The sequence below is a fragment of the Pongo pygmaeus genome, chromosome 10, assembly GCF_028885625.2.
Source record: "Pongo pygmaeus isolate AG05252 chromosome 10, NHGRI_mPonPyg2-v2.0_pri, whole genome shotgun sequence".
NCBI lineage: Eukaryota > Metazoa > Chordata > Mammalia > Primates > Hominidae > Pongo > Pongo pygmaeus.
In genome coordinates, this window is record NC_072383.2 from 77,698,071 (window position 1) to 77,722,655 (window position 24,585).

Sequence of the window (24,585 nt, forward strand, 5' to 3'; positions counted from 1 at the left end):
AGCTGTGATATGAACTCAAGACATTCTGTCCGAAGAGCCTATTCTCTTAACCATGAGACCACATTTACTGTTTTATGACAATTAGCTTATTCTCTATTTTTAGTTATACAAAACAAGGTCTCAAATATGGCAGATATTTTATAGAATATTAACAGGATTAAGAAAGTCATATGATTGGCCAGGCGCGGTGGCTCACGCCTGTAATCCCAGCACTATGGGAGGCCGAAGTGGGTGGATCACGAGATCAGGAGATCGAGACCATCCTGGCCAACATGATGAAACCCTGTCTCTACTAAAAATACAAAAATTAGCTGGGCGTAGTGGCATGTGCCTGTAATCCCAGCTACTTGGGAAGCTGAGGCAGGAGAATCACGTGGACCAGGGAGTCGGAGGTTGCAGTGAGCCGAGATCGCGCCACTGTACTCCAGCCTGGCCATAGAGCGAGACTCCGTCTCAAAAAAAAAAAAAAAAAAGTCATATGATTTACTAAAGAAAGCTACATAATAACCCCTTTCCTGATTGTTTTGAAGAATCACAAATATTTGAGATGCTACAAGGGGACCTGGAGAGGTGGGATATAATGTAAAAAATGTATTTCATTCAATCTAAGATGCCATTGATTGAAAACATACTATTATTTTATGTGCCACTGAGAAATGAAACTCTGCCAAACTGTAACACATTATCATTTAAAATATACTAGTATATAAAAAGGGAATAAAAGTATAAATAAATCAATGATTATAGTCACTTACCAAAGATACCTTCAGTATATGGCTGCTTAATAGATAAGACTACGTACAAGAAAATTAGTATTTCTTGAAAGCTATTATACTTTCTGGGAATCTATGTATTTGGAAGAAATCAAAGACCTGAGACCAGCCCAAGATTGAGGTATGAATTGTGGTTGTAGAGAACTTTAGGACAACAAGAAAAATTGGTTTATCAAGCACATGCCTACAATAGGTCAGATGTATTACTAAATAGTTTGCTTTTGCTGCCATTAAAAAATACCACAGACCAGGTGGGTTACATCACAGAAGTTCATTTTCTCACAGTTCTGGGGGTTGGAAGTCCAAGATCAAGCTGCTGGCAGGTTTGATTTTTCCTCTTGCCTCCTTGGCTTGCAGATGGTCACCTTTCTCACTGCATCCTCATTTGGCCTTTTTTCTGTGTGTGTGCATCCTTGGTCTCTCTCTCCCTCTCCTAATAAGAACACCAGTCATACTGGCTTATAGTCTCACTCTTAAGGCCTCATCTAACTTCAATTACCTACTTAGAGGTCATATCTGCAAATCTCCAAATACAGTTCATATTGGGGGCTAGGGTTTCAACATATGAATTTGAGAGAGACAAAACTTAGTCCATTAATAACAAAATAACATAATAGCTGATCTTATTGGAACCAAAAATAAAACATTTGGAACCTGGAATGCAAAACATCGTTTCTGTTAACAGCAAGCTACTGTTGAGGTAACAGTAAAGTCATTTCTACATTAGGATCAACAACTCAAAGAAAAAACAAAACCATACCAGCTCTTCATTTGAGACTAAAATTAATTACTATAATAGGAATTCTTTTAAATTGTTTAAGGCTTAAGACAGTGTCCTTATTTTTGGTTCCTGCTATATTCTTATATACCAATCAATTCACATTTCGTATTACAAAGGCAAATCTCGCTTTCAGGCAATTTTTGCACACTATTTTCTATACTATGTAACAAGAACCACCGTTTATCTTTGACTCACTAGTGTCTTCAATGTGTGTGGCATATAGTAGCTACTTAATAAATATCAGAGGGAGGAAAGAAAAGAAGGTAGGGAGGAAGGAGGAAACTAAGTTAGATATTTACCAATTTATATAGTACCCTTAACTTTTACTTGCTTTAGTCTGGCACCCTGCAGATTATATGAACCAAAATACTTAATAGTCAAAGAAGTAATGAAAATACACATAACAAATTTAAGGTACAACACAAACTTCTTATCACGGCTTATAAAAGTAGAAACCAAGAAAATCTTCTCAACAAAACGTCCAGGTACCCCCTGCCGTGAATGAGCATTTAAATGCTAAAAAGTACAAAGACAACACTTGAAAGACATTTCAAAGCCTATATAAAATTGCCAAAATGTCCACTAGTAGAATTTTTGAAACTAGCTAATTCTGATGTTTCAACAAGAAATTTTTACAGAAGTTCCTCCTCCACCAAAAAGCCTTCATAAAACACAGCATTTACATAAGAAACCTACTCTAAATCCTAGATAATCAGAAATCATCCACTGAATAGTCAGCTCATTTGCAGTTTATTTATATTTGTGGCTCTAATCTACAAAGGGAAAAGTAAAAGCAAAGTAAGCTACAGCTACGTGAAAAAAGATACTCAAACATTTACCTGCTGTTTTTCAGCTGTCAGGGAATATCAAAATTTTACATAGCAAAAATAAAATAATATGTAAATGGTTAGAATGTTAACAAAATAAAAAATATTTCACTGACATTGGACTAAATAATTACTACATGAACAAACATGGATTTTGGTCTACTATGTGTCATGCTGCTCTATAAATTCACACAAGTTAGTATGAAGCAAATGGTAAGACAATAACACTATTGATTCAGATGTGTCAAATCAAACATTAACATACAACAGTTGTTTAGAAGGGAAAACATTCCTTCAGTACAAATGTGCTTATTATGTGGTTTCTCTTCTTTGTAATTGAAATTTTAGATTTGTTTAAACTGCCAAAACCCCGTATCATTGGGTTTTGCTTTATTTTAAAAGGACCCAAAGTTCTTGATCTCATTTCAGGACAGAACAAGACTTTTATAAGAAAGAGAGAAAACAAAATGTCTACATAAAACAAGTTAATTTTGTCTCAATTTTGACATTTACTGAAAAATGCTCTTGTGCAGCATCTTTTAAAGAATGATAATCATATGCCTTTCTCATTACATAGTTTGGATCAAATTATATGCCTAACAATTACAACCATGAAGTATTCATTTACATACCTCCCTTCAGTGTTCAAAACATGTTACTGTTGAGCCAGTCACCTAAGTGGAAGATTTGAATAGGACACTAGAAGACAAACATTCCATTTCTCTCTACCTCAGTTGTTTTCCTATTCCCTTTATCAAATAATCGGTAAAGAGTGCTGTGCTTCAGAAAGTTTTAAATAAAAACTTCTGTCAATGATTCGTTTTTTAAAAAAATCTGTGAGCAAAGATAGAAAGCTTTGTGCTTTTTTGTTAGCAAAAACATTTTCACATAAAGTAAAACTAAAAATCCAAGGTAAAGAAAACACAACTTTACCTGAAGTCTAAACTGAAACTAGGCTTTAAAATTCCCTTAGATTCTAAACAGGTTTGCATTTACATGTCGTAACCCTAAGACAGTTTCCAAACAACACATCAAAGTGCAGTGAACTCAGACACCTCAGACACACTTTAAATTTCTGAGGGAAACAAAGTAATTTTAGGTAGAATACGGCATGAACCCTAACTCAACAGTCCACAGTTTCAAAATTAGATCCTATTATACTTTCCATAGCATCACATCTTTACAAAACTGAGTCTCTGTAATGTAAAAAAGAAAGAAGAATCATGCTCCCTCCACCCCCACCACAAAAAAAAAAAAAAAAAAAAAATGTGGAATAGGAAATGAGGGTAGAGCTTCTAATCTGATTCCAAGTTTTAAGAAGTTGTACAGTGTCCAAGAGATGCACACATCCCATTAGAAATGCTGGTTACTTAAGAATGAAGTAAAAATATTTCTTCAAAGAATTCATGTTATTTATTCAAATGGCTACTAAGTTATTAGGACATAAATACTTACATTGTTTGGACCAAACTACTAAGAAAATAAAACTATCTGGTATTTCTTTAGATCTAAGGACATCATGAAAAGATTACTGGCCCACTAAGAGTGTGATGAACAGAGGAAGTTTGGGAACTTTTGCAGCGTATGGGCAGAAACTGAAATGACACTGGACCTGTCATTAAACTTAGTGAAACATTAACTGACTAGCTTATATTATTACCCAAAGGCCATTAGTGCTGTGTAAGGGCTAGTATACTCTATTTACAAACATCTGAGGGCTAATTAACTGAAATCCAGCTGTGGCCTAAGGAGTCCAGTTTCTCTGCAACTCTCTCCAGGGAGAAATGCTCCTCTGTTCTCATCTGGGCCTGTACAAAGTCATCTTCCTTTAGCAGGACTTAGGAAAAACTTCCAGTGTTATACGTCTAAAACTCATAAATTAACAGAGATCTTGGTAACATTACCCTATCAATGATAACATTATTAATATTATACGAACATTTCCAAAAATACTTTCAGAGCTATTAATTAGCTCCTAACTATAGTGTTTCATTGTATAATCTGAAGGCCCATTGGGCCAGCTCACTGTGATTTGATTATAGCAATTCAAAGAAGCAACAGCTTTTAGTAGATAATGCCCAGGATTCACAATTAAGAACATGTGTTTTGGAATCAGGTTCTGTCACCATGTAACTTTAGGCATGTCCCTCCATCTCCTGAGCCTCATTATCTTCAACCATTTTTAAAAGAATTATTTTTATATTAACACAGGTGCAGTCTCCCTTATCTGAAATACTTGAAGATTTGGGTTTTTTTCAGAGTTAGTAATATTTACATTATATTGATTGAGCATCCCTAATCCAAAAATCCAAAATTTTAAATGCTTCAATGAGAAGCTCCTAAAGGCAAGGGGAAGGGATGGGGGAAAGCTGGAGAAATGACGAAAGTCTGCAGGAAGTTAGTGAATCTTAAATTCAGTTGATTAAGAAAAAGCTGTAGTAGTAGTACTAAGGACACTCCTGCCCCGTATGCCACCTCAGTCAGGCAACTATTCCATCCCCATGGAGATGGTTTGTTCTCTGTAGATATTGAACTAAAGACATGTCTCACTCTGAGACATCAGTAATAGTCAAGAGTAGAGGTAAAGAACAAACCATTTGAGAAATAAGGAGTGAAAGTCTACATACAAAATACTGGCATTTCCAGTCCCCTTCCCCAACACGTGTCTCCAAATATTAAAACGAAAAAAGTGTAATAAATATTTCCATATGTTCATATTTATCAGATTTACTGTATACAACAAATCTTTATAATGATTCCTGTCCACCAAAAACCCATATTTCACTATCAAAGAAAAAGACTTAATTGTGGTCAAGTTTTATATAGAAAGAGAAAAAAGGAGAAAGAGAATTATATTCAGAGGTTAAATGATCTTTTAAGAGATGCTTGAAGCAGTAAATAGATAATTCAATACAATTAGGTAGTACATAAACAAAATGGTTTATGTAGTTACTTTAATATACATTAAAAATCTATATAGCTAGTATATAGAACCTGTAACTTCACAGATATTATTGCTTAGGCAAGGCAAAGTTTGTAAACTATCAAATAAATATTAACAGGCATTTTGGCCGGGCGCGGTGGCTCACACCTGTAATCCCAGCACTTTGGGAGGCTGAGGCGGGAGGATCACGAGGTCAAGAGATAGAGACCATCCTGGCCAACATGGTGAAACCCCATCTTTACTAAAATACAAAAATTAGCTGGGCGTGGTGGCATGCACCTGTAGTCTCAGCTACTCGGGAGGCTGAGGCAGAAGAATCGCTTGAAACCAGGAGGCAGAGGTTGCAGTGAGCCAAGATCGTGCCACTGCATTCCAGCCTGATGACAGAGCAAGACTCCATTTCAAAAAAAAAAGAAAGAAAAGGAAAGAAATGGCAGTAGTATGTGAATGTCTAAACTTTCTGGCATACTACTGCAGAGATAATTACTAAATTTGGTGGTAAAGTTAAACTTTAATTTAAAGTTAAACTATAATTCTTTTAAATGTGATTCTAGAAACTTTAAAAAATTGATACGAATGTTATTGGATACAAAGTTTAACTTTTTGAAATTGGGGCAAGTTTTTTGGGATTTACAACTCAAGTAAGACAGGTTGACCACAGACATGCTTTTTCAGGGAAATTTTCCCAAGATAGGAATTAACATCAGGTAAAATTAATTACTGAAGCTATTGCAAGTTTAAAGTTCTAAAAACAGTTAATAGACAAGATGAAGAAACAAGAAAGCAATTAGATAAGACAGAAAGGAGGATAACTAGCAGCTATACTGACAGAATTACCATTTTGTTTGAACTTCTACTACATGCTAGGCAGAGTTAGGTCATCAAAATAAGTAGTCTTTATGCATATCTGCCTTTTACAGATTAAAACTCTAAGATTCAAGTTAGATAATTTACTTGTAGCACCAGTTCTGGGGAAGGGAAAGTTGAAGATGAAAAAAAGTATAACATAAAGGCAAAAATCCCTTTGATAACCAACTAAGTATCAAAATTAAATTCCCAATATAGTTTTCTAACACAGCAGTCCCCAATCTTTTTGGTACCAGGCACTGGTGCTGTGGAAGACAAGACAGGGGCAGGGGGATGGTTTCAGGATGAAACTGTTCTACCTCAGATCATCAGCTATTAGATTCTCATAAAGAGCATGCAACCTAGATCTCTCACATGCACAGTTCACAATAAGGTTCACACTCCTTTGAGAATCTAATGCCCCCGCTGATCTGACAGGAGGCAGAACTCAGGCAGTAATGTTAACTTGCTTTTCAGTGGCTCACCTCCTGCTGTGTGGCCTCCTGCTGTTTGTAACAGGCCAAGGACCAGGGAATGGCGACCCCTGTTCTAACATTCCTAACCTCAAAATCTTTATAAAATCTATAAAGTAAATAAAATGACTAAAGATGACTGCAGACTGGTGGGTTAAGAGATGGTCAATAAATTAGATTTGGTGCATTTAGCATTCCAAGAAGGTACTGTGCCCAGAAATTTGACAGGACGGATTCATAACGTTCCTCTTATCCTAGCTGAAGACTTAATTACATTGCTGGTTCGGTAAATGAAGAGTCATACCCAAAACTTAAGTGGCCACATTTCCACTTTTCAATTAAACAAAGTCAGAAGTTATTGAGCAATCCAAAAAACAACAACCACACACACACATTTGGATATATGCTTTAAACTTCTATAATGTGTATCATTTGCATAAAAGGGACTGTGCGCAGTAATGCTTTGGGAGGCCAAGGCGGGAGGATCGCTTGAGCAAAAGAGTTCAAGACCAACCTGGGCAACATAATGAGACCCTGTTTCTACAAATAAATAAATTAATTAAAAAAAATTAAAAAATTAGTTGGGCATGGTGGCACATGTCTGTAGTCCCAGCTACCAGGGAGGCGGAGGTGGGAGGGTCACTTGAGCCCAGGAAGTCAAAGCTGCAATGAGCCATGACTCTGCCTTTGCACTCCATCCTGGGTAACAGGATGGCTCTAACAGGGGCTAGGAAAAAAAAAAAACCCTAAAAGGTCGTTTAGCAATTAAACTTAACTTCTCTAAGTTTTTAGAAATCCTCCTACACTTGGAATATCATAAAAAGTAGTAATTTTGTGAAAACTGTAGGGAGACTCTGCTATTCATGCTTTTAAAATGTGCTTTTAATTTCTCTGACTACTAAAGGCTATAATAATGTCACTTGGAAAACAGAAAGCTGAGTGAGCATCTGAGGGTAAAAAGGAATGTTTTCACAGACTCAGTTGGTAAATACCACTGGCTCTAGCTGAACACTGTGATTCCTTAACTGGAAGCCAATCACGATCTTAATTTTAAGTCTCCTTGCTACATAGGGCAAAGGGCGGCCATATTATCTCAATTACTCCTTCACATAAAACTCAAGGATTGAACTAATACTTTGAAGCATCATAAACATGTTTTCCTTTTTACCGTATTTCTGAGTCCATATGAAGAGGTTAGATTTAACTGAAATAGTCAACAGGCTCAGATGTTAGTCTAGTTTGGATATTACAAAGGGAAGCTTTTTCTTTATGTTAAAGACATTTATTATATATTATATATAATATACAATAGGTCAATAGATACAAAAACATATATATGTCAAGGATATATATAACATATAATACATGTATGTTAGGATATTTATTATAGCACTGTCATATTAAAAAGTTGGAGAGTCTGAATACCCATCAATAAGGAAATAGAGCTAGTCTCAGTGGCTCATGCTTGTAATCCCAGCACCTTGAGAGGCCAACGCAGAAGGATTGCTTGAAGCCAGGAGTACAAGACCAGCCCAGGCAACATAGCAAAACACTGTCTCTATAAAAAATTTTTAAAAATATAGCCAGGCATAGTGGTGTGCACTTGTAGTCCCAACTGCTTGGGAGGCTGAGGTGGGAGGATGGTTTGAGCCCAGGAGTTTGAGGCTGCAGTGAGCTATGATCGCGCCAAGGGACTCCAGCCTGGTGACAGGGTAAGACCTAGTATCAAATAAATAAATAAGGAAATAGTTAAATCAGCAGTCCTCAACCTTTCTGACAACAGGGACTGGTTTCATGAAAGACAATTTTTCCATGGACTGGGCTGTAGCAGGGGGGAGGTTTTGGGATGAAACTGTTCTACCTCAGATCATCAGTCATTAGTTAAGATTCTCATAAAGAGCATGCAACCTAGATCCCTCACATGCACAGTTCACAATAGGGTTTGTGCTCCTATGAGAATCTAATGCCACTGCTGATCTGATAGGACGCGGTGCTCAGGCCGTAATGTTTGCCGGCCACTCACCTCCTGCTGTATAGCCTAGTAGGGTCTGCAGCCCAGGGTTTGAGAACCCCTGAGTTAAATTTGCATATCCATAAGATAATGTAATGTGCAACCATTTAAAACAATGAGGTTAGATCTATAATGTATTGGCTACTTCACAATTAAAGTATATTTAAAACATTTCATTTTATGACACATTTTAAGCAAATTTTGTTAGAATTCTTGTAATATCTGCTGAGTTGCAAAGGAAAGCTACGCGCTACATTGACACTGTACCTTGTTATCAACAAAACTGCTAGTTATTAAATTTTGGGTTTTTTATTCCCAATGGGTGCATGCTCAAATATTGGACCTTCAGACTCATCTGTATATTGCCAAAGGACTGTACGTGAGGATTCATATCCCATATAAACATCTCAGTATATTGGGCAAAACTTACTAAAATACATCAAAGGATCTTTGATCTACTAAACCAGAAGTTGGCAAATGTTTTCTCTGTAAAGAACAGATAGTAAATATTATAGGCTTTGTGGACCATAAGGTCTCTGTTGTTGTAGACCAAAATTTATTGGTCACAGACAATATATGAACAGGTGTGGCTGTGTTCCAGTAAAACTTTACTTACTCAAGTCCAACAGAGCTCAAAGGTTAAAAAAAAAAAAAAAAAAAAAAAAAGTACTTACAAAGACAGGCAGTGGGCCGGACTTGGCCTACAATCACTAATTTGCTGATCCCTGTGCTGAAATCCCTGTGCTGCTAATGTAGTCAATCTTCTTTTTAACAGTACCCTACATGCATGCCATTATCCTTCAAAGGCAGACCTTTATACTGCGTGCTTTCATTTTGATTTTTCAAATGTTCAATTTGCAAGTTACCATACAAGTGCCTTAAGGGAATAATATCAATACAGAACTTCAATGTCAAAACAATTTTTCATTGTATTAAAGCACAGAAGTGTGAATAAGGCCAGTATAATAGGAAGAAATAATTCTACACAAATACATCCTATAGTAATAAATCTGCAATCAAGAAATCCACTTGGGTACTGGAGTAAATGGCCTTGAACAGAAAGAACTAGTATCTAGGAAATGCATAATCACATAAATAAAAATTTCTAAAATAAAGCAAAAGGTTACATTTCTAAACTTTAAAGTATTTTTCTTTCTTCACACTTGAATTTTTATTCTAAGTGACTGAACAAAAAAATACACCAAGATGAAAAGGCAATTCAGAAAAGAAATACAAACGCCTAGCAAATCAGTGTAAATAAATGCAATCTCCAAAAAAAGTAAATTATAACCAGAAGAATCAGTTTAAAAAAATTAGGGTGCATAATTTGCGTTTGAAGCTTTCCCTTACAAGCCTGAATCCTCAATACCAGATCTTCATCTTCCATATCTCAGCTCAGTCTCTCCAAATACAGCTGCCTCATTAGGTATTTCAGTTTAGATCTGGCCAGATGATCAGGCTATTCCCCTATCTAGTATGGGCCACAAAAGACTCAAGTGACATTAAGAAAAATCAAAGAAGATGAGCCAGGCCTGGTAGCTCATGCCTGTAATTATCTGGAGGCTGAGTGGGGAGGACTGCTCGAGCCTCAGAGTTCAGAGCCAACCTGGGCTCACAAAAAAATGGCGGGGGCTGGGGGGGCGGGGCCAGGTGGGAATTTCGATGCTTAAATTCCTTGGTCTCTTCTGTAGTAGATTTCTAAACCATTTGTAGGCCGATAGAAGGCAACGGTACAATCAGTATTTTAAATCTATTCCATGAAAGAAAAAGAAGCAAGCCAGTATCTACCAAGCTACCAATGAATGAAGTGTTAGATACACATAATGGAATACTATTCAACCTTAAAAAGGAAATTCTGACACATGCTGTAATATAGATGTACCTTTGAAGACATTATGCTAGAGGAAATAAGCCATTCACAAGAGGACAAATATGTATGATCTCCCTTCTACAAAGTACCTAGAGTAGTCAAATTAATATAGACAAAGTAGAATGGTGGTTGGCCAGACGGGGGTGAGAAATTAGGAATTATTGTTTACTAGACATGTAGTTTCAGTTTGGAAAGATGAAAAAGTTCTGGAGATGGATAATGGTGATGGTTACAAAACAATGTAAATATACTTAATGCCACTGAACTCTACACTTAAAATGGTTCGATGCTAAGTTTTATATTATATACGTATATATTACCACATTAATAAAAAAGGAAAGAAAAGATGAAAGCAATTAAGTTTACAACTGCAATGACCCTAAAAACCTTTCAACAGCATTAGTGGAATTTAAATATTTAATTTACCAAGTAATACAAAGATACTCATTGGCTAAATATACCCTGCAATACGGACCACAACCTGATAAATATGCGGATGTGAGCAGATTAAAGAAAAGCTTTCAATACAAGTCACTTTTAAAGCTTTATTGTGAAGAAGCTTCAGATTTGTAATTCTGAAGGGAATGTGTCTTTTCAAAAGCTCTTTGGAAAAAGTTCAATCATAAAACACGATCAAAATATGGAGCATCATGAATTTATTTCATTTTCCAACCTCTATATTAAACTGCTCCTAAAATGTATTTAAAAAGAATGCATATTCTTCAGCAAATCTTTTCATCAATCACCATGTGAAAACCTTTGGCAGGGACACTGTGCATTCCTGGGAGGATTTAAATTAATTTGTGAGGGAGTGAAACCTGGCTTATAAGCAAAGAATTGGATTTAGGATTTGACAAAGAGTTCTTTTCTGAATTTAAAATGTTGTATCATGAGTTTACATTTATGTTCTCCATCACCAGTAAAGTAACAAAATAATATAGAACTTCAATTCAATTAAAAATGGAGTTTTCTACGTATTTATGGTCATAACTTTATCTGTCTACAACAACAAAGTATTTGAAATCACATTTCTACTTGGAGTTAAAAAAAATAAAGTAAATATTCCAACTGTAAGAAATCCTGTTTTTTTTGTTTGTTGGTTTGTTTGTTTTTGAGACAGAGTCACGCTGTTGTTGCCTGGGCTGGAGTGCAATGGCATGATCTCAGCTCACTGCAACCTCCACCTCCCAGGTTCCAGCAATTCTCCTGCCTCAGCCTTCCAAGTAGCTGAGATTATACCACCACACTCAGCTAATTTTTGTATTTTCAGTAGAGACAGGGTTTCACCATGTTGGCTAGGCTGGTCTCGAACTCCTGACCCCAGGTGATCCACCCGCCTCGGCTTCCCAAAGTACTGGGATTACAGGCGTGAGCCACTGCACCCAGCCCAAAAAATCCTGTTTCAATTCATTTTAAAACTCTTACCTCATCTACTTTTAAAAAATGGAAGCTTTCTACTGAAAAGCAGGATATGTTTTTAAATTGCTGCAATTTCAATTTTCTTAAATATTTTTCATTGAAAGTTTGCAGTGTTTTGTTTGTTTGTTTTGAGGCAGAGTTTCACTCTTGTTGCCCAGGCTGGAGTACAATGGCACGATGTCAGCTCACTGCAACCTCCACTGCCCAGGTTCAAGCGATTCTCCTGCCTCAGCCTTCTGAGTAGCTGGGATTATAGGCATGCGCCACCACACCAGGCTAATTTTGTACTTTCAGTAGAGATGGGGTTTCTCCATGTTGGTCAGGTTTGTCTCGAACTCCCAACCTCAGGTGATCCGCCCGCCTCGGCCTCCCAAAGTACTGGGATTACAGGCGTGAGCCACCACACCTGGCCTCAGTGATTATTTTTTAAGAATTCACCTCCTCATTTTATTTGTATTTCAAATTCAAATTCTTTTTTTAGAAAAATGTTAGACAAACTATTTTAACTGCAGACAACAGGAATTCATTTAATCCTGAAACTTTTAGTTGAAGCCTAGGAACTCAAACTTATTTATAGCATCCTTATTTGTACTGAAGTAAATCACAGAAAAATCAAGCCCAGTTGGAGGTACTACTGTGTCTGAATGATATAAAATCTTCCTATAATAGCCAAATTGTCAGATCAGTTTAAAGTTATAAAACATGTTAAAACAGCTGCTGTAAACATGAGAGAGGAAGATAAAAAGGTTAACAAAAATGAAGTGATGGTCCTTAACAGACAGGGAAAAACCAATTAGCTTTATGTTTGGTTACATCAAATGATTAAATTTTAAATGACTGCATTTAAGATTTATTTTAAGTACAATACTATTCAAAGCACCAGCAAAGTGTGGGGGAGTTAGGGGAGACATGGACTTGTCAATCTAATGGTTATAGTGACTAAAAATAGTAACAATGAGGCAGTACATGTGATCAATAAATTTTAAAACAGAGAGGGATGTGTTTCCATATAAATACAAAGCTTTGCATCATTTCTAACACACTGGTTCAAAAGACAGCTTTTTTTTGTACCCTGTCCAAAAGCAATGCGATGCTCCTTCCCATAAATCAAACCACCAAAGCTCTGGGAGAGCTGGCTTCCCTTCTTCACATGGGAAGCTGTTCATAAAGCCTAGTTCTCGTAGATACTTACCACCTGTATTAGTCCGTTTTCACACTGCTACAAAGAACTGCCCAGTTTATAATAGCTGGGTAATTATAAGTAAGAGGTTTAATTGACTCACAGTTCCACATGGCTGAGGAGGCCTCAGGAAACTTACAATCATGGCGGAAGGCGAAGCAGGCACCTTCTTCAAAAGATGGCAGGAGAGTGTGAGCATATAGAAAACTACCATTTATAAAACCATCAGATCTCGCGAGAATTCACTATCACGAGAACAACATGGAAGAAACCATCCCCATAATCCTATTCACTTCCCTCCCTCTAAACATGGTGATTACAATTCGAAATGAGATTTGGTTGGGGACACAGAGCCAAACCATATCACCACACCAGAGGGAGTTACCACTTGGGTACTGGGGATTGCCAGCAGTTAAATGCCCTTTATTCTTTACCTGTTCAATAACAATCAAGGAATTGAAGGAATTCTTTCAGCTTGCTAAGCTGCTAGGTATTGCTGTGGTACTCTACAGGAAAAGTTAAGGAAATAAGAGAAAGTATAAATTTGCTTAGGTGTAGCATTTCTACTAGTTTTCTAATGCATTGCCTGGAGGCTTGTTAAGAATAGAATGTCAGGCCTTTAAACAAATCCCAGTCTCTTTAAACAAAATCTGCATCTTAACAAGAGCCTCAGGTGATTCGTATGCATATTAAAGTCTGAGGAGTACTGGTCTATAGGGACCACAGCTGCCAACCTGACAGACCCAATTAGCTCCAGGCCTCCACTCTCCAAACATTTAGGCTTTACAAAGAATGTGTGAAAGCAGCTCAAAATCTAAATATGAAATGACAATTTCTCAAATTCCAGACTAAAAAGAGAGAGGACTTCAAACTAAAACACAGGTTCTTATTCCTGGCTCTCCTTGGAATTCCCTAGGCACTAGCTTTACCAAAATGTCAGTGCCCAGGACCTACCTACACCAAAGGATTAAATACTGGGCATCAGTTCCCCAGGTGATTTTAACATGTAGCTAAAAAGGATAACCAATAAACTTAGAGCATGCCTTCCCAACCTTTAAATGCAGATTTGGATTTCAGGAAGTCTGTATTAAGCCTCAGATACTACATTTCCAACAATATTCTGAAATGGAGCAACTCTGCCTCTGCCCTTGTGGTCCGTAAATTTAGAAACAGGTTGTTAAAAAGACTTCAAGCTTTTGCCCTCAGCGCATCTTTCTCTATAGTCAAGTATGATTACTGCCTCCAATTCAGAATATTAACATATGTGTCATAAACTGTTTTAGACAAAGTCAATACAAAAATATGACATAAAATTCCTACCCTTGTGGGGCATATAGTGTAAAATATGTGAAAGAGACGAATAAGCAATTAAAATAGAGTGCTGATAGAAGGTATCTAACCCAGAGCCGCGATCAAGAAAGATTTCCAGAGTGATATCTAATAGAGATAAGCAAATGTGGGATAGAACTCCTTCAGGCAAAGGGTAGTAAATCTCAAGATCTGAAGATGAAGGAAAGCATATCACATCTGAGGTATCAAGGTATCCTTCCAAGAATATGAAGGATAGAATATTTGAGAGGTAAGACAGAAAGGGAAGAGAGAGCAAAGACCAAAACATGAAGAATGCTGTAAACCACCTTAAATATATTTTGGACTTCTCCTAAAGAAAACAGAAAATTGTATGAACAGATTTGTGTTTTGAAAACCAGTTCTAACTGCAGGATAAAGAATAGACTAGAGGCAGATAAATTAATTAGGATCTACTATAGTGATTCAACTGGTTGATATTGGTAGCCTGAACTAGTGTGGTAGTAATGAGAATGGGAGAGAAGTAGATGTATCTGAGCAATATCTAGAACTAAAATTGACAACATATGGTGAATGGTTGCGTAACACGGGGGTGAGGCGGGGAAATATGGAAGACATATGTCAATTCAGAACATTCGTGGCAATAACTTGGAAAAACTAGGTAGATGGTGCTACTACTCACAAGTTAGGAATACAAGAACAAGAAGGTTTAGCAGGAGAAAATTATGATGTTTTAGAAAAAAGCAGAAAATGTCCAATAGGCAGACTAGCACACAGGTCTCAAGCTCAAGAGGAAAATATGGACTGGAAATATAGATTAGTAAACTCAACAATGACATCCAGTTCTGGCCAAGTTGGAATAATTGGGACCAGATTTACCACCATCCCTGAAATAACAACAAAAAATAGATCAAATATACAAAATAATAGTTTTCAGAGACTGAACATAAGGCAGCACAAAACAATGACCCTGAGAGACAGAAAACAAACCAGGTGAGCTCTACAATTACTGCAGCTTAGTGAGACAGAACCTGGGCAGAGACCAGCACTCTCCCTGAATTGAAAAGATGGAAATGGGAGTCCAGGAATGCCAAGGTAGCTAGTTTTCAGGTCAGAGTTCTGAAGAGGAAAAAAAACAGCAGCGATCTCTCTGTAATCTAAGTATTGAACAGCATATTACGCACATGAGGAAATATTCCAAGGCTGGGGAGAGTCATCTGAAAGGTTGAAGGAATAAACCTAAACAAAGCCGAGAAGAGGCAACATGAATGAATCTCAAAACAAGTGTGCTCAATGAAGCTAGATTTTAGGGAAAAAAAGAGTCTATAATGTATGCTTCCATTTATATAAAATTCTAGAAAATTCAAAGTACTCTATTGTGACAGAAAGCAGATCAACAGTTGCCTTGGGCTGGGGAAAGGATTACAAAGGAACACGGGTAAACTTGTGGGGGTGATAGATTGTTCATTCAATACCTTGACTGTGGTGGTTTCATGTGCCAAAACTTGTTGAATTGCACACTGCAAAAAAATGCAGTTTACTGTATGTCACCTATACTTCAATATATTAAAAAAAAAAAAAAAAAACTATCAGGATACATATAGTAACTAAGTTAAGGGGGTGGGTTGAGATTGCTGAGAAATCCTATACAGATTCTGAAGGAGGGCCGGGCGCGGTGGCTCACGCCTGTAATCCCAGCACTTCGGGAGGCCGAGGCGGGCAGATCACAAGGTCAGGAGATCGAGACCATCCTGGCTAACACGGTGAAACCCCGTCTCTACTAAAAACACACAAAAAAATTAGCCGGGCGTGGTGGCGGGCGCCTGTAGTCCCAGCGACTCGGGAGGATGAGGCAGGAGAATGGTGTGAACCCGGGAGGTGGAGCTTGCAGTGAGCCGAGATCGCACCACTGCACTCCTGCCTGGGCGACAGAGCAAGACTCCATCGAGACTCCGTCTCAAAAAAAAAAAAAAAAAAAAAAGGTTCTGAAGGAGGACTCGAATAGGACCATAAACAGTACCAACATTTAAGGAAGTAATAAAACAAAGAGATTATGAAGGAATGTCCAAAGAATTGGAGGAGAAATCTGAGGAGTATGGCATCATTGAAGCAAAGGGGGAAAAATTTTTCTCTCAAGGAGAAAATATGAAAGATCCATAATGTCAAACAAGATAAGGCCTTAAAATGTCCAAAGTGCATATGACTGAAAGACTATGAGGTGGGCATCACGGTGCAGGAAGAAAGAGCACCAAGGCAGTCTCATATCCAAAAATTTGTGTCACTTTACCTAGAAAGACTAAGAAATCTAGAGGAATTTTTATTTCAGATTTGATAGTTAAGAAAAACACAGGAATCCTACATGCCAACAGATCTTTGCACCTGGCATTGGCACCCTCCTAATACGTTATATTCAATATAAACAATAATTAATTGTCCTTAAAGAGTCTTTAAAAGAAATTAGGCCAGAATCAAGCTAAGAGTTATTAATGCATAAAACTCATTAAGGATAAGGAAAAGTTCAACTTAGAGGTCTATCATCCCATCTGAATTTAATAAGAAACTAAATACTTGAAATTCCTCCAGTTTTTCTTTTTTAGTGAGTAATAGGGTTATTTGTGTTCCTCTTATCGGACAACCAAGCAGAGAAACAAGATTTTTTTGCCTTGTGTTTGAATAAAAACTTATGTTTACATACAGATGCACATCATCAGTACACATAAGAATTTAATCAGTAAGTTAAATGTAGTGAACAATCTCCAAAACAAATGCAGATTTATATTATATAACACTAAAATTTCAAGAGAATATTCATCCTTCAAAATAAATAATACAATAAAATAGCTGTTTAATTGTTTAAGTTTACGGATTCAGTTGGAGTGAATCTGTAAGGCTGGAGTGCAGTGGCGTGATCTCGGCTCACTGCAACCTCCACCGCCCAAATTCAAGCGATTCTCCTGCCTCAGCCTCTTCAGTAGCTGGGATTACAGGCACCCGCCACGCCCGGCTAATTTTTGTATTTTTAGTAGTGATGGGATTTCACCATGTTGGCCAGGCTGGTCTTGAACTCGTGACCTCAAATGATCCACCCACCTCAGCCTCTCAAAGTGTTGGGATTACAGTCATGAGCCACTGCTCCTGGCCTCTTAGCACACTAAAAAACAAAACAAAACAAAACAAAAAAACCACATCTGGCCGGGCACAGCAGCTCACGCCTATTATCCCAACACTTTGGGAGGCCGAGGCGGGCGGATCACAAAGTCAGGAGTTCAAGACCATCCTGGCTAACACGGTGAAACCCCGTCTCTACTAAAAGTACAAAAAATGAGCCAGGTGTGGTGGCTGGTGCCTGTAGTCCCAGCTACTTGGGAGGCTGAGGCAGGAGAATCGCTTGATCGCGGGAGGTGGAGGTTGCAGTGAGCCAAGATGGCGCCACTGCACTCCAGCCTGGGCGACAGAGCGAGACTCAGTCTCAAAAAAAAAAATCTAAATTCAAGCTAAAAAAAAAAAATCCCTGTAATGTATTTTGGCAGGGGCATTTTAGACATTGGGAAACGAGTAAACATAGAAGTCCAAATCTAATCATATACTTTAACATAAATAGGCTTTATTTGTTCTTGTCATTAAAAACACCGCCTCTGGCCTCCTCATGTTAGCAGCCAATTCTCCATTTGTACAGAAGTAATATATGACTAGAGAAAGCCCATTAGCATATACTGTCTGCACCAAGCAACCCCTAAATAAGGCTAAAGTGTTAATAAAATTTTTCCATGGCAAATCTCATTTTACAACTATACACATTTCTATCTACAGTTATTCAGATTATTTATTGTATTCTTATACAACTAAAGAGGAAAATAAACTATAGTAGATTGAGAGTTCACATTAATTCAAAACCCTATCAATGATAAAAACAGAACATCAAGTTTTTAAAAATTATTTTGTGGTATTTGGAAAATATTTTGTCTGTTGCCCATTCTGTTTAATTTTTTTTCTCTTCTCATATTTAAAGGAAATATTTGGATTTAAAAGACTACAGACTCCCCAAAAGTAGTTTTTGTCCAAAAGAAGGGAGATTAAAGGTGGTGGGGAAGGAAGTAAAGACATGGAAAAAAAGATTTACTCTTCTTAAGTAACTATTATATTAGACAAGGCTGCAGGAAATAATAGTAAAAAGAAAATGCTGAGTGCCACAGCGCACGCCGGAGTGGCTGTAGCTGCCCGGCGCGGCGCCGCCCTGCGCGGGCTGTGGGCTGCGGGCTGCGCCCCCGCTGCCGGCCAGCCCTGCACGGCTGCGGGCTCCGCGGCGCCCGGTGCTCTGCAACGCTGCGGCGGGCGGCATGGGATAACGCGGCCATGGTGCGCCGAGATCGCCTCCGCAGGATGAGGGAGTGGTGGGTCCAGGTGGGGCTGCTGGCCGTGCCCCTGCTTGCTGCGTACCTGCACATCCCAGCCCCTCAGCTCTCCCCTGCCCTTCACTCATGGAACTCTTCAGGCAAGTTTTTCACTTACAAGGGACTGCGTATCTTCTACCAAGACTCTGTGGGAGTGGTTGGAAGTCCAGAGATAGTTGTGCTTTTACTCTGTTTTCCAACATCCAGCTACGATTGGTACAAGATTTGGGAAGGTCTGACCTTGAGGTTTCATCGGGTGATTGCCCTCGACTTCTTAGGCTTTGGCTTCAGTGACAAACCGAGACCACATCACTATTCCATATTTGAGCAGGCCAGCATCGTGGAAGCGCTTTTGCGGCATCTGGGGCTCCAGAATCGCAGGATCAACCTTCTTTCTCATGACTATGGAGATATTGTTGCGCATGAGCTTCTCTACAGGTACAAGCAGAATCGATCTGGTCGGCTTACCATAAAGAGTCTCTGTCTGTCAAATGGAGGTATCTTTCCTGAGACTCACCGTCCACTCCTTCTCCAAAAGCTACTCAAAGATGGAGGTGTGCTGTCACCTATCCTCACACAACTAATGAACTTCTTTGTATTCTCTCGAGGTCTCACCCCAGTCTTTGGGCCGTATACTCGGCCCTCTGAGAGTGAGCTGTGGGACATGTGGGCAGGGATCCGCAACAATAACGGGAACTTAGTCACTGACAGTCTCTTACAGTACATCAATCAGAGGAAGAAGTTCAGAAGGCGCTGGGTGGGAGCTCTTGCCTCTGTAACTATCCCCATTCATTTTATCTATGGGCCATTGGATCCTGTAAATCCCTATCCAGAGTTTTTGGAGCTGTACAGGAAAACGCTGCCGCGGTCCACAGTGTCAATTCTGGATGACCACATTAGCCACTATCCACAGCTAGAGGATCCCATGGGCTTCTTGAATGCATATATGGGCTTCATCAACTCCTTCTAAGCTGGAAAGAGTAGCTTCCCTGTATTACCTCCCCTACTCCCTTATCTGTTGCGTATTCCACTTAGGAAGAAATGCCCAAAAGAGGTCCTGGCCATCAAACATTATTCTCTCACAAAGTCCACTTTACTCAAATTGGTGAACAGTGTATAGGAAGAAGCCAGCAGGAGCTCTGACTAAGGCTGACATAATAGTCCACCTCCCATTACTTTGACATCTGATCAAATGTATAGACTTGGCTTTGTTTTTGTGCTATTAGGAAATTCTGATGAGCATTACTATTCACTGATGCAGAAAGACGTTCTTTTGCAAAAAGACTTTTTTAACACTTTGGACTTCTCTGAAATATTTAGAAGTGCTAATTTCTGGCCCACCCCCAACAGGAATTCTATAGTAAGGAGGAGAAGGGGGCCTCCTTCCCTCTCCTTGAATGATGTTATGGGCACATGCCTTTTAAAAGTTCCTTAAGCAACACAGAGCTGAGTCCTCTTTGTCATACCTTTGGATTTAGTGTTTCATCAGCTGTTTTTAGTTATAAACATTTTGTTAAAATAGATATTGGTTTAAATGACATAGTATTTTAGGTATGATTTAAGACTATGATTTACCTATACATTATATATATTTTATAAAGATACCAAACCAGCATACCCTTACTCTGCCAGAGTAGTGAAGCTAATTAAACATGTTTGATTTCTGAATAAATTGAACTAAATCCAAACTATTTCCTAAAATCACAAGACATTAAGGACCAATAGCATCTGTGCCAGAGATGTACTGTTATTAGCTGGGAAGACCAATTCTAACCGCAAATAACAGTCTGAGACTCCTTATACCTCAGTGGTTAAAAGCACGTCTCTCTTGAGCTACTGTAGAGGGGAAGGGATTGTTGTGTAGTCCTAGTCACCATGCTGAATGTACACTGATTCCTTTATGATGACTGCTTAACTCCCCATTGCCTGTCCCAGAGAGGCTTTCCAATGTAGCTCAGTAATTCCTGTACTTTACAGACTGGAAAGTTCCCAAAACTTTAAGAACAAACTCTGAAAGACCTATGAACAAATAGTGCTGAATACTTTTTTTTTTAAAGCCACATTTCATTGTCTTAGTCAAAGCAGGATTATTAAGTGATGATTTAAAATTCATTTTTTTAAGTTAGCAACTCAAGTATAACAACTTTGAAACTGGAATAAGTGTTTATTTTCTATTAATAAAAATGAATTGTGACAAAAAAAAAAGAAAATGCTGAGAACAATACACTCTCTCACTATGGTTAGTGCCAGGCCCATATTAACAGTTTTGCAGATAAAACTAGCCATTAAAAAGCGGTGAGCAAACATACCAGACATTGTCGGTTATAAATGTTAATAGTACTTGGAGCTTTCCAATCAGCTACAGTGAACTGTCTAAAGTCTCTTACAAATTTATTCCAGTCAAGAGTAGCCAAGGAAAATGAAATGAGGGAAACAGGTAACAGCACAGATAAAATCCTTTTTCCTAGGGCAACTTCATAGTGGCACTGACAGGCATGTCCTCCTTCACCAATAAACTGAAAACGTTATGAGGCAGAGAATGAAAGGAATTAAGTATCCCAGGACAATTCAAGATGACGAATAGAAACAAACAGAAGTGCTAAGAGGTTATACTGAGAGAAGTGTGTTATAAGAAGCCTTCTAAATGATGTTATGCACTAAAGTTTGAGAACCACTGCCACAGACAAACTGACTAGGTTCACATCATTACCTCTAAAGACCTCTTCCCTAAACTCCAGACTTGATAATATCTAGCAAGATGGCTAAAAAACATTTCATTGTACTTTTTTTTTTTTTTTTTTTTTTGAGATGGAGTCTCGCTCTGTTGCCCAGGCTGGAGTGCAGTGGCACAATCTTGGCTCACTGCAACCTCTGCCTCCCAGGTTCAAGTGATTCTCCTGCCTCAGCCTCCTGAGTAGCTGGGACTACAGGTGCATGCCACCAAGCCCAGCTAATTTTTGTAATTTTACTAGAGACAGGGTTTCACCATATTGGTCAGGATGGTCTCGAACTCCTGAACTGAGCTGATCCACCTGCCTCAGCCTCCCAAAGTGCTGGGATTACAGGCGAGAGCCATTGCGGCCAGCCACTGTATTTTTTTTTTTTAAGTATGTAATCATATAGACATAGACTACAGAACGTAAAGATTAAATCTATACAGCTAAGAAAAAAATCTGTCCTTAAGAGCATACAATTTTGGCTGGGCACAATGACTCACACCTGCAATACCAGCACTTTGGGAGGCCGAGGTGGGTGTATCACTTGAGGTCAGGAGTTCGAGACCAGCCTGGCCAACAGGGTGAAACCCCATCTCTAATAAAAATACAAAAATTAGCCTGTAATCCCAGCTACTGGGGAGGCTGAGGCAGGGGAACTGCTTGAACCCAGGAGGTGGAGGTTGCAGTGAGCTACGATAGCGCCATTGCACTCCAGCCTGGGCAAAGAAGCGAGACTCTGTCTCAAAAAAAAAAAGAACTTACATTTTAGTAAACTTTTAGCCATAATATTTCTACAATCTGTCCTTAAAAACTTAAATTTTAAACTTTTAGCTTACAAACAAAAGATTTCAAATCCATTATGCCATTAACAACCTTGAAAGAAAAAATCTCTGGGGATATCCACACATATTTCTTGGTAAAAACAGAAAATATCTCCAGAAGGATACTTAAGAAATAACAACAATGGCTGTCTGCACCACTTGAAATTTTATCATGGACATGTCACTCTTTTCTTAAGAAATTAATTTATTACATTTAAGATAATGTTTTAAGCCATAAGAAGATAGTTTTCTTACTCAAAAATTTTAAGTTAGTAACATTTTACACTTAAAAAAACAAAACTAGGAAATCTTCAAAGTTTGATTCATTTTAAAGACATTATTACATACATTAGACCAAAGCCCTCTCCCTACACCATGTTCCCCTTATCCTCACAAACACTTATTTCAATACGCATCCATGAAAAGTCTATGTGTCATCGGTAAATGGTAATATGATCAGCTGGGGCCACACACTAAGCAGGGGAGACTACAGAGTTCAGGGAATTATAATATAGTAGGGTTACAGCTGCTTAATCATATTCAGAAAGTAAAATGGAAAAGCAATAAAAAGTAAAAATAAATAAAAAATCTCAAACAATAATCTAAATGTTGCCACTTTAATAAATGATAAAAAAGATTCTCATGCCAAAAGATAGTATTTTCAAAAAGCTCTATTTCAACTTGAAATTCAGGACATATTACCTAAATGACAGAAAAATCTCAGTCAATAAGCATAGTAGCATTTAGCCAAGCACAGTGGCATGTGCCTGTGGTCGCAGCTACTTCAGAGGCTGAGGTAGGAGGTTCACTTGAACCCACAAGTTCAAGGCCAGCCTGGGCAACATACTGGGACGTCTCTCAAAAAAAAAAAAAAGCATACTAATGCTTAAAAGATCCAGAACTTTCAGGACAGGAAACAGTAATATAAATCATTTGTAGTTCACATTTGACAAAACAGTTTTTACTGATAACATCTTGTTTAATCCTAACAACCACCCTGGGAATAGGCTTTGATGTATTCTAACAACAAAATAATCAAGGATCAGAGAAGTTAGGTAACTGCTCAGAATCATCTAGCTCCAGAAAAGTCCAGTCTTTTAGTTCTTTGCCTGTGACTTTCTACTGTATTTACTGTATGAGGAAATCTAGATATCGTGCAATTATTAATCTCTTGCTTCCATTCACATTCTAGTTCTAGACACTTCAATAATGGACCACACTGCCAAGCTGACCTAGAATTTAGTTCAGCTCGCTTCCTTCTACAAGGCAAAAGTATCACTCATACATAAAGACAAAAAAGCAGAAGCCCAAGCTCTTTATGGATTCCAGACTAAGAAATGCACAAAGGTTTAAACCAAATCACATAAAGCCCATTTACACAAAGGCTTGAATGAAATCACATAAAGCCTATCTACTTTTTCTTAGATTTCTAACGGTTACTAAGCACTCTTAGCACTTGGCATGTGAAGATGGAGTAAGGAAACATCAAGAAAATGCTGTTTTTGAAGTGTTAATTATTAATCACAAGGAAATAATTAAAATGATTCTATGGTAACATGTTGTCATTAGAAACAAAAAATAGCTATCCTTTGAGAATGAGAACCTATTATATGGCAGATAGTTTGAGTAAATGCTTTTAATTTATTTAATTCTAAGCCTAAAGATAGGCAGTTCAATCTCCATTATACTAATGAGAGCCTGTCCAACCTACCTAATTTTACACAACAAATAACTATCTTACTCCAAAATTCATCAACTTCATTTTTTGTGTAATGGGAAAATAATGAGTGGATAAGGTGTTCAGTAGCATAAGGCTTGCTCCCTTGGTGTGGCCAAAGACCACCAGTTACTTACTCTGTATTCTAAGGTTTTGCACATGGGATATGGAGATTTTTATTGGTGCTTTGCCTCTTTCTCCTATCTTGTCTATGGTTTTAAGTGTTGATGCATACATTTCAGGACTATTTCTTTATCTTCTTTGTCCTTTAGGAATACACCTGACAGATATGGGTGCCACTTTTGACTTATAGTTTACACCTTAATCAGAATTACCTGGGAAGATTTTTTAAATGTAGATTCATCAGTCCTGTCATAGACTCATTAAAGTTCCCTTCGTGATTCTTAGGCAAATAAAGTTTAAAAACTTATTTGTTTTTATTTTACACCGTGGGAAGCTGAGGCAGGAGGATCGCTTGAGCCCAGGAGCTCAAGACTAGCCTGGGCA

The 24,585-nt window shown here is 38.0% G+C and overlaps 2 protein-coding genes across 3 annotated transcripts in view; one reads left to right on the forward strand and one right to left on the reverse strand.

The window, feature by feature from the left end:
• The window catches only part of PAWR (pro-apoptotic WT1 regulator), a 103,224-nt gene that overhangs the window by 51,376 nt on the left and 27,263 nt on the right, over positions 1-24,585 (reverse strand). The window lies entirely within an intron of this gene.
• Positions 18,672-20,203, forward strand: LOC129010081 (mesoderm-specific transcript homolog protein-like). Its single transcript, XM_054443819.2, has one exon. The coding sequence runs from the start codon at positions 18,786-18,788 to the stop codon at positions 19,791-19,793; it is 1,008 nt and encodes a 335-aa protein (XP_054299794.1). The 5' UTR covers positions 18,672-18,785; the 3' UTR covers positions 19,794-20,203.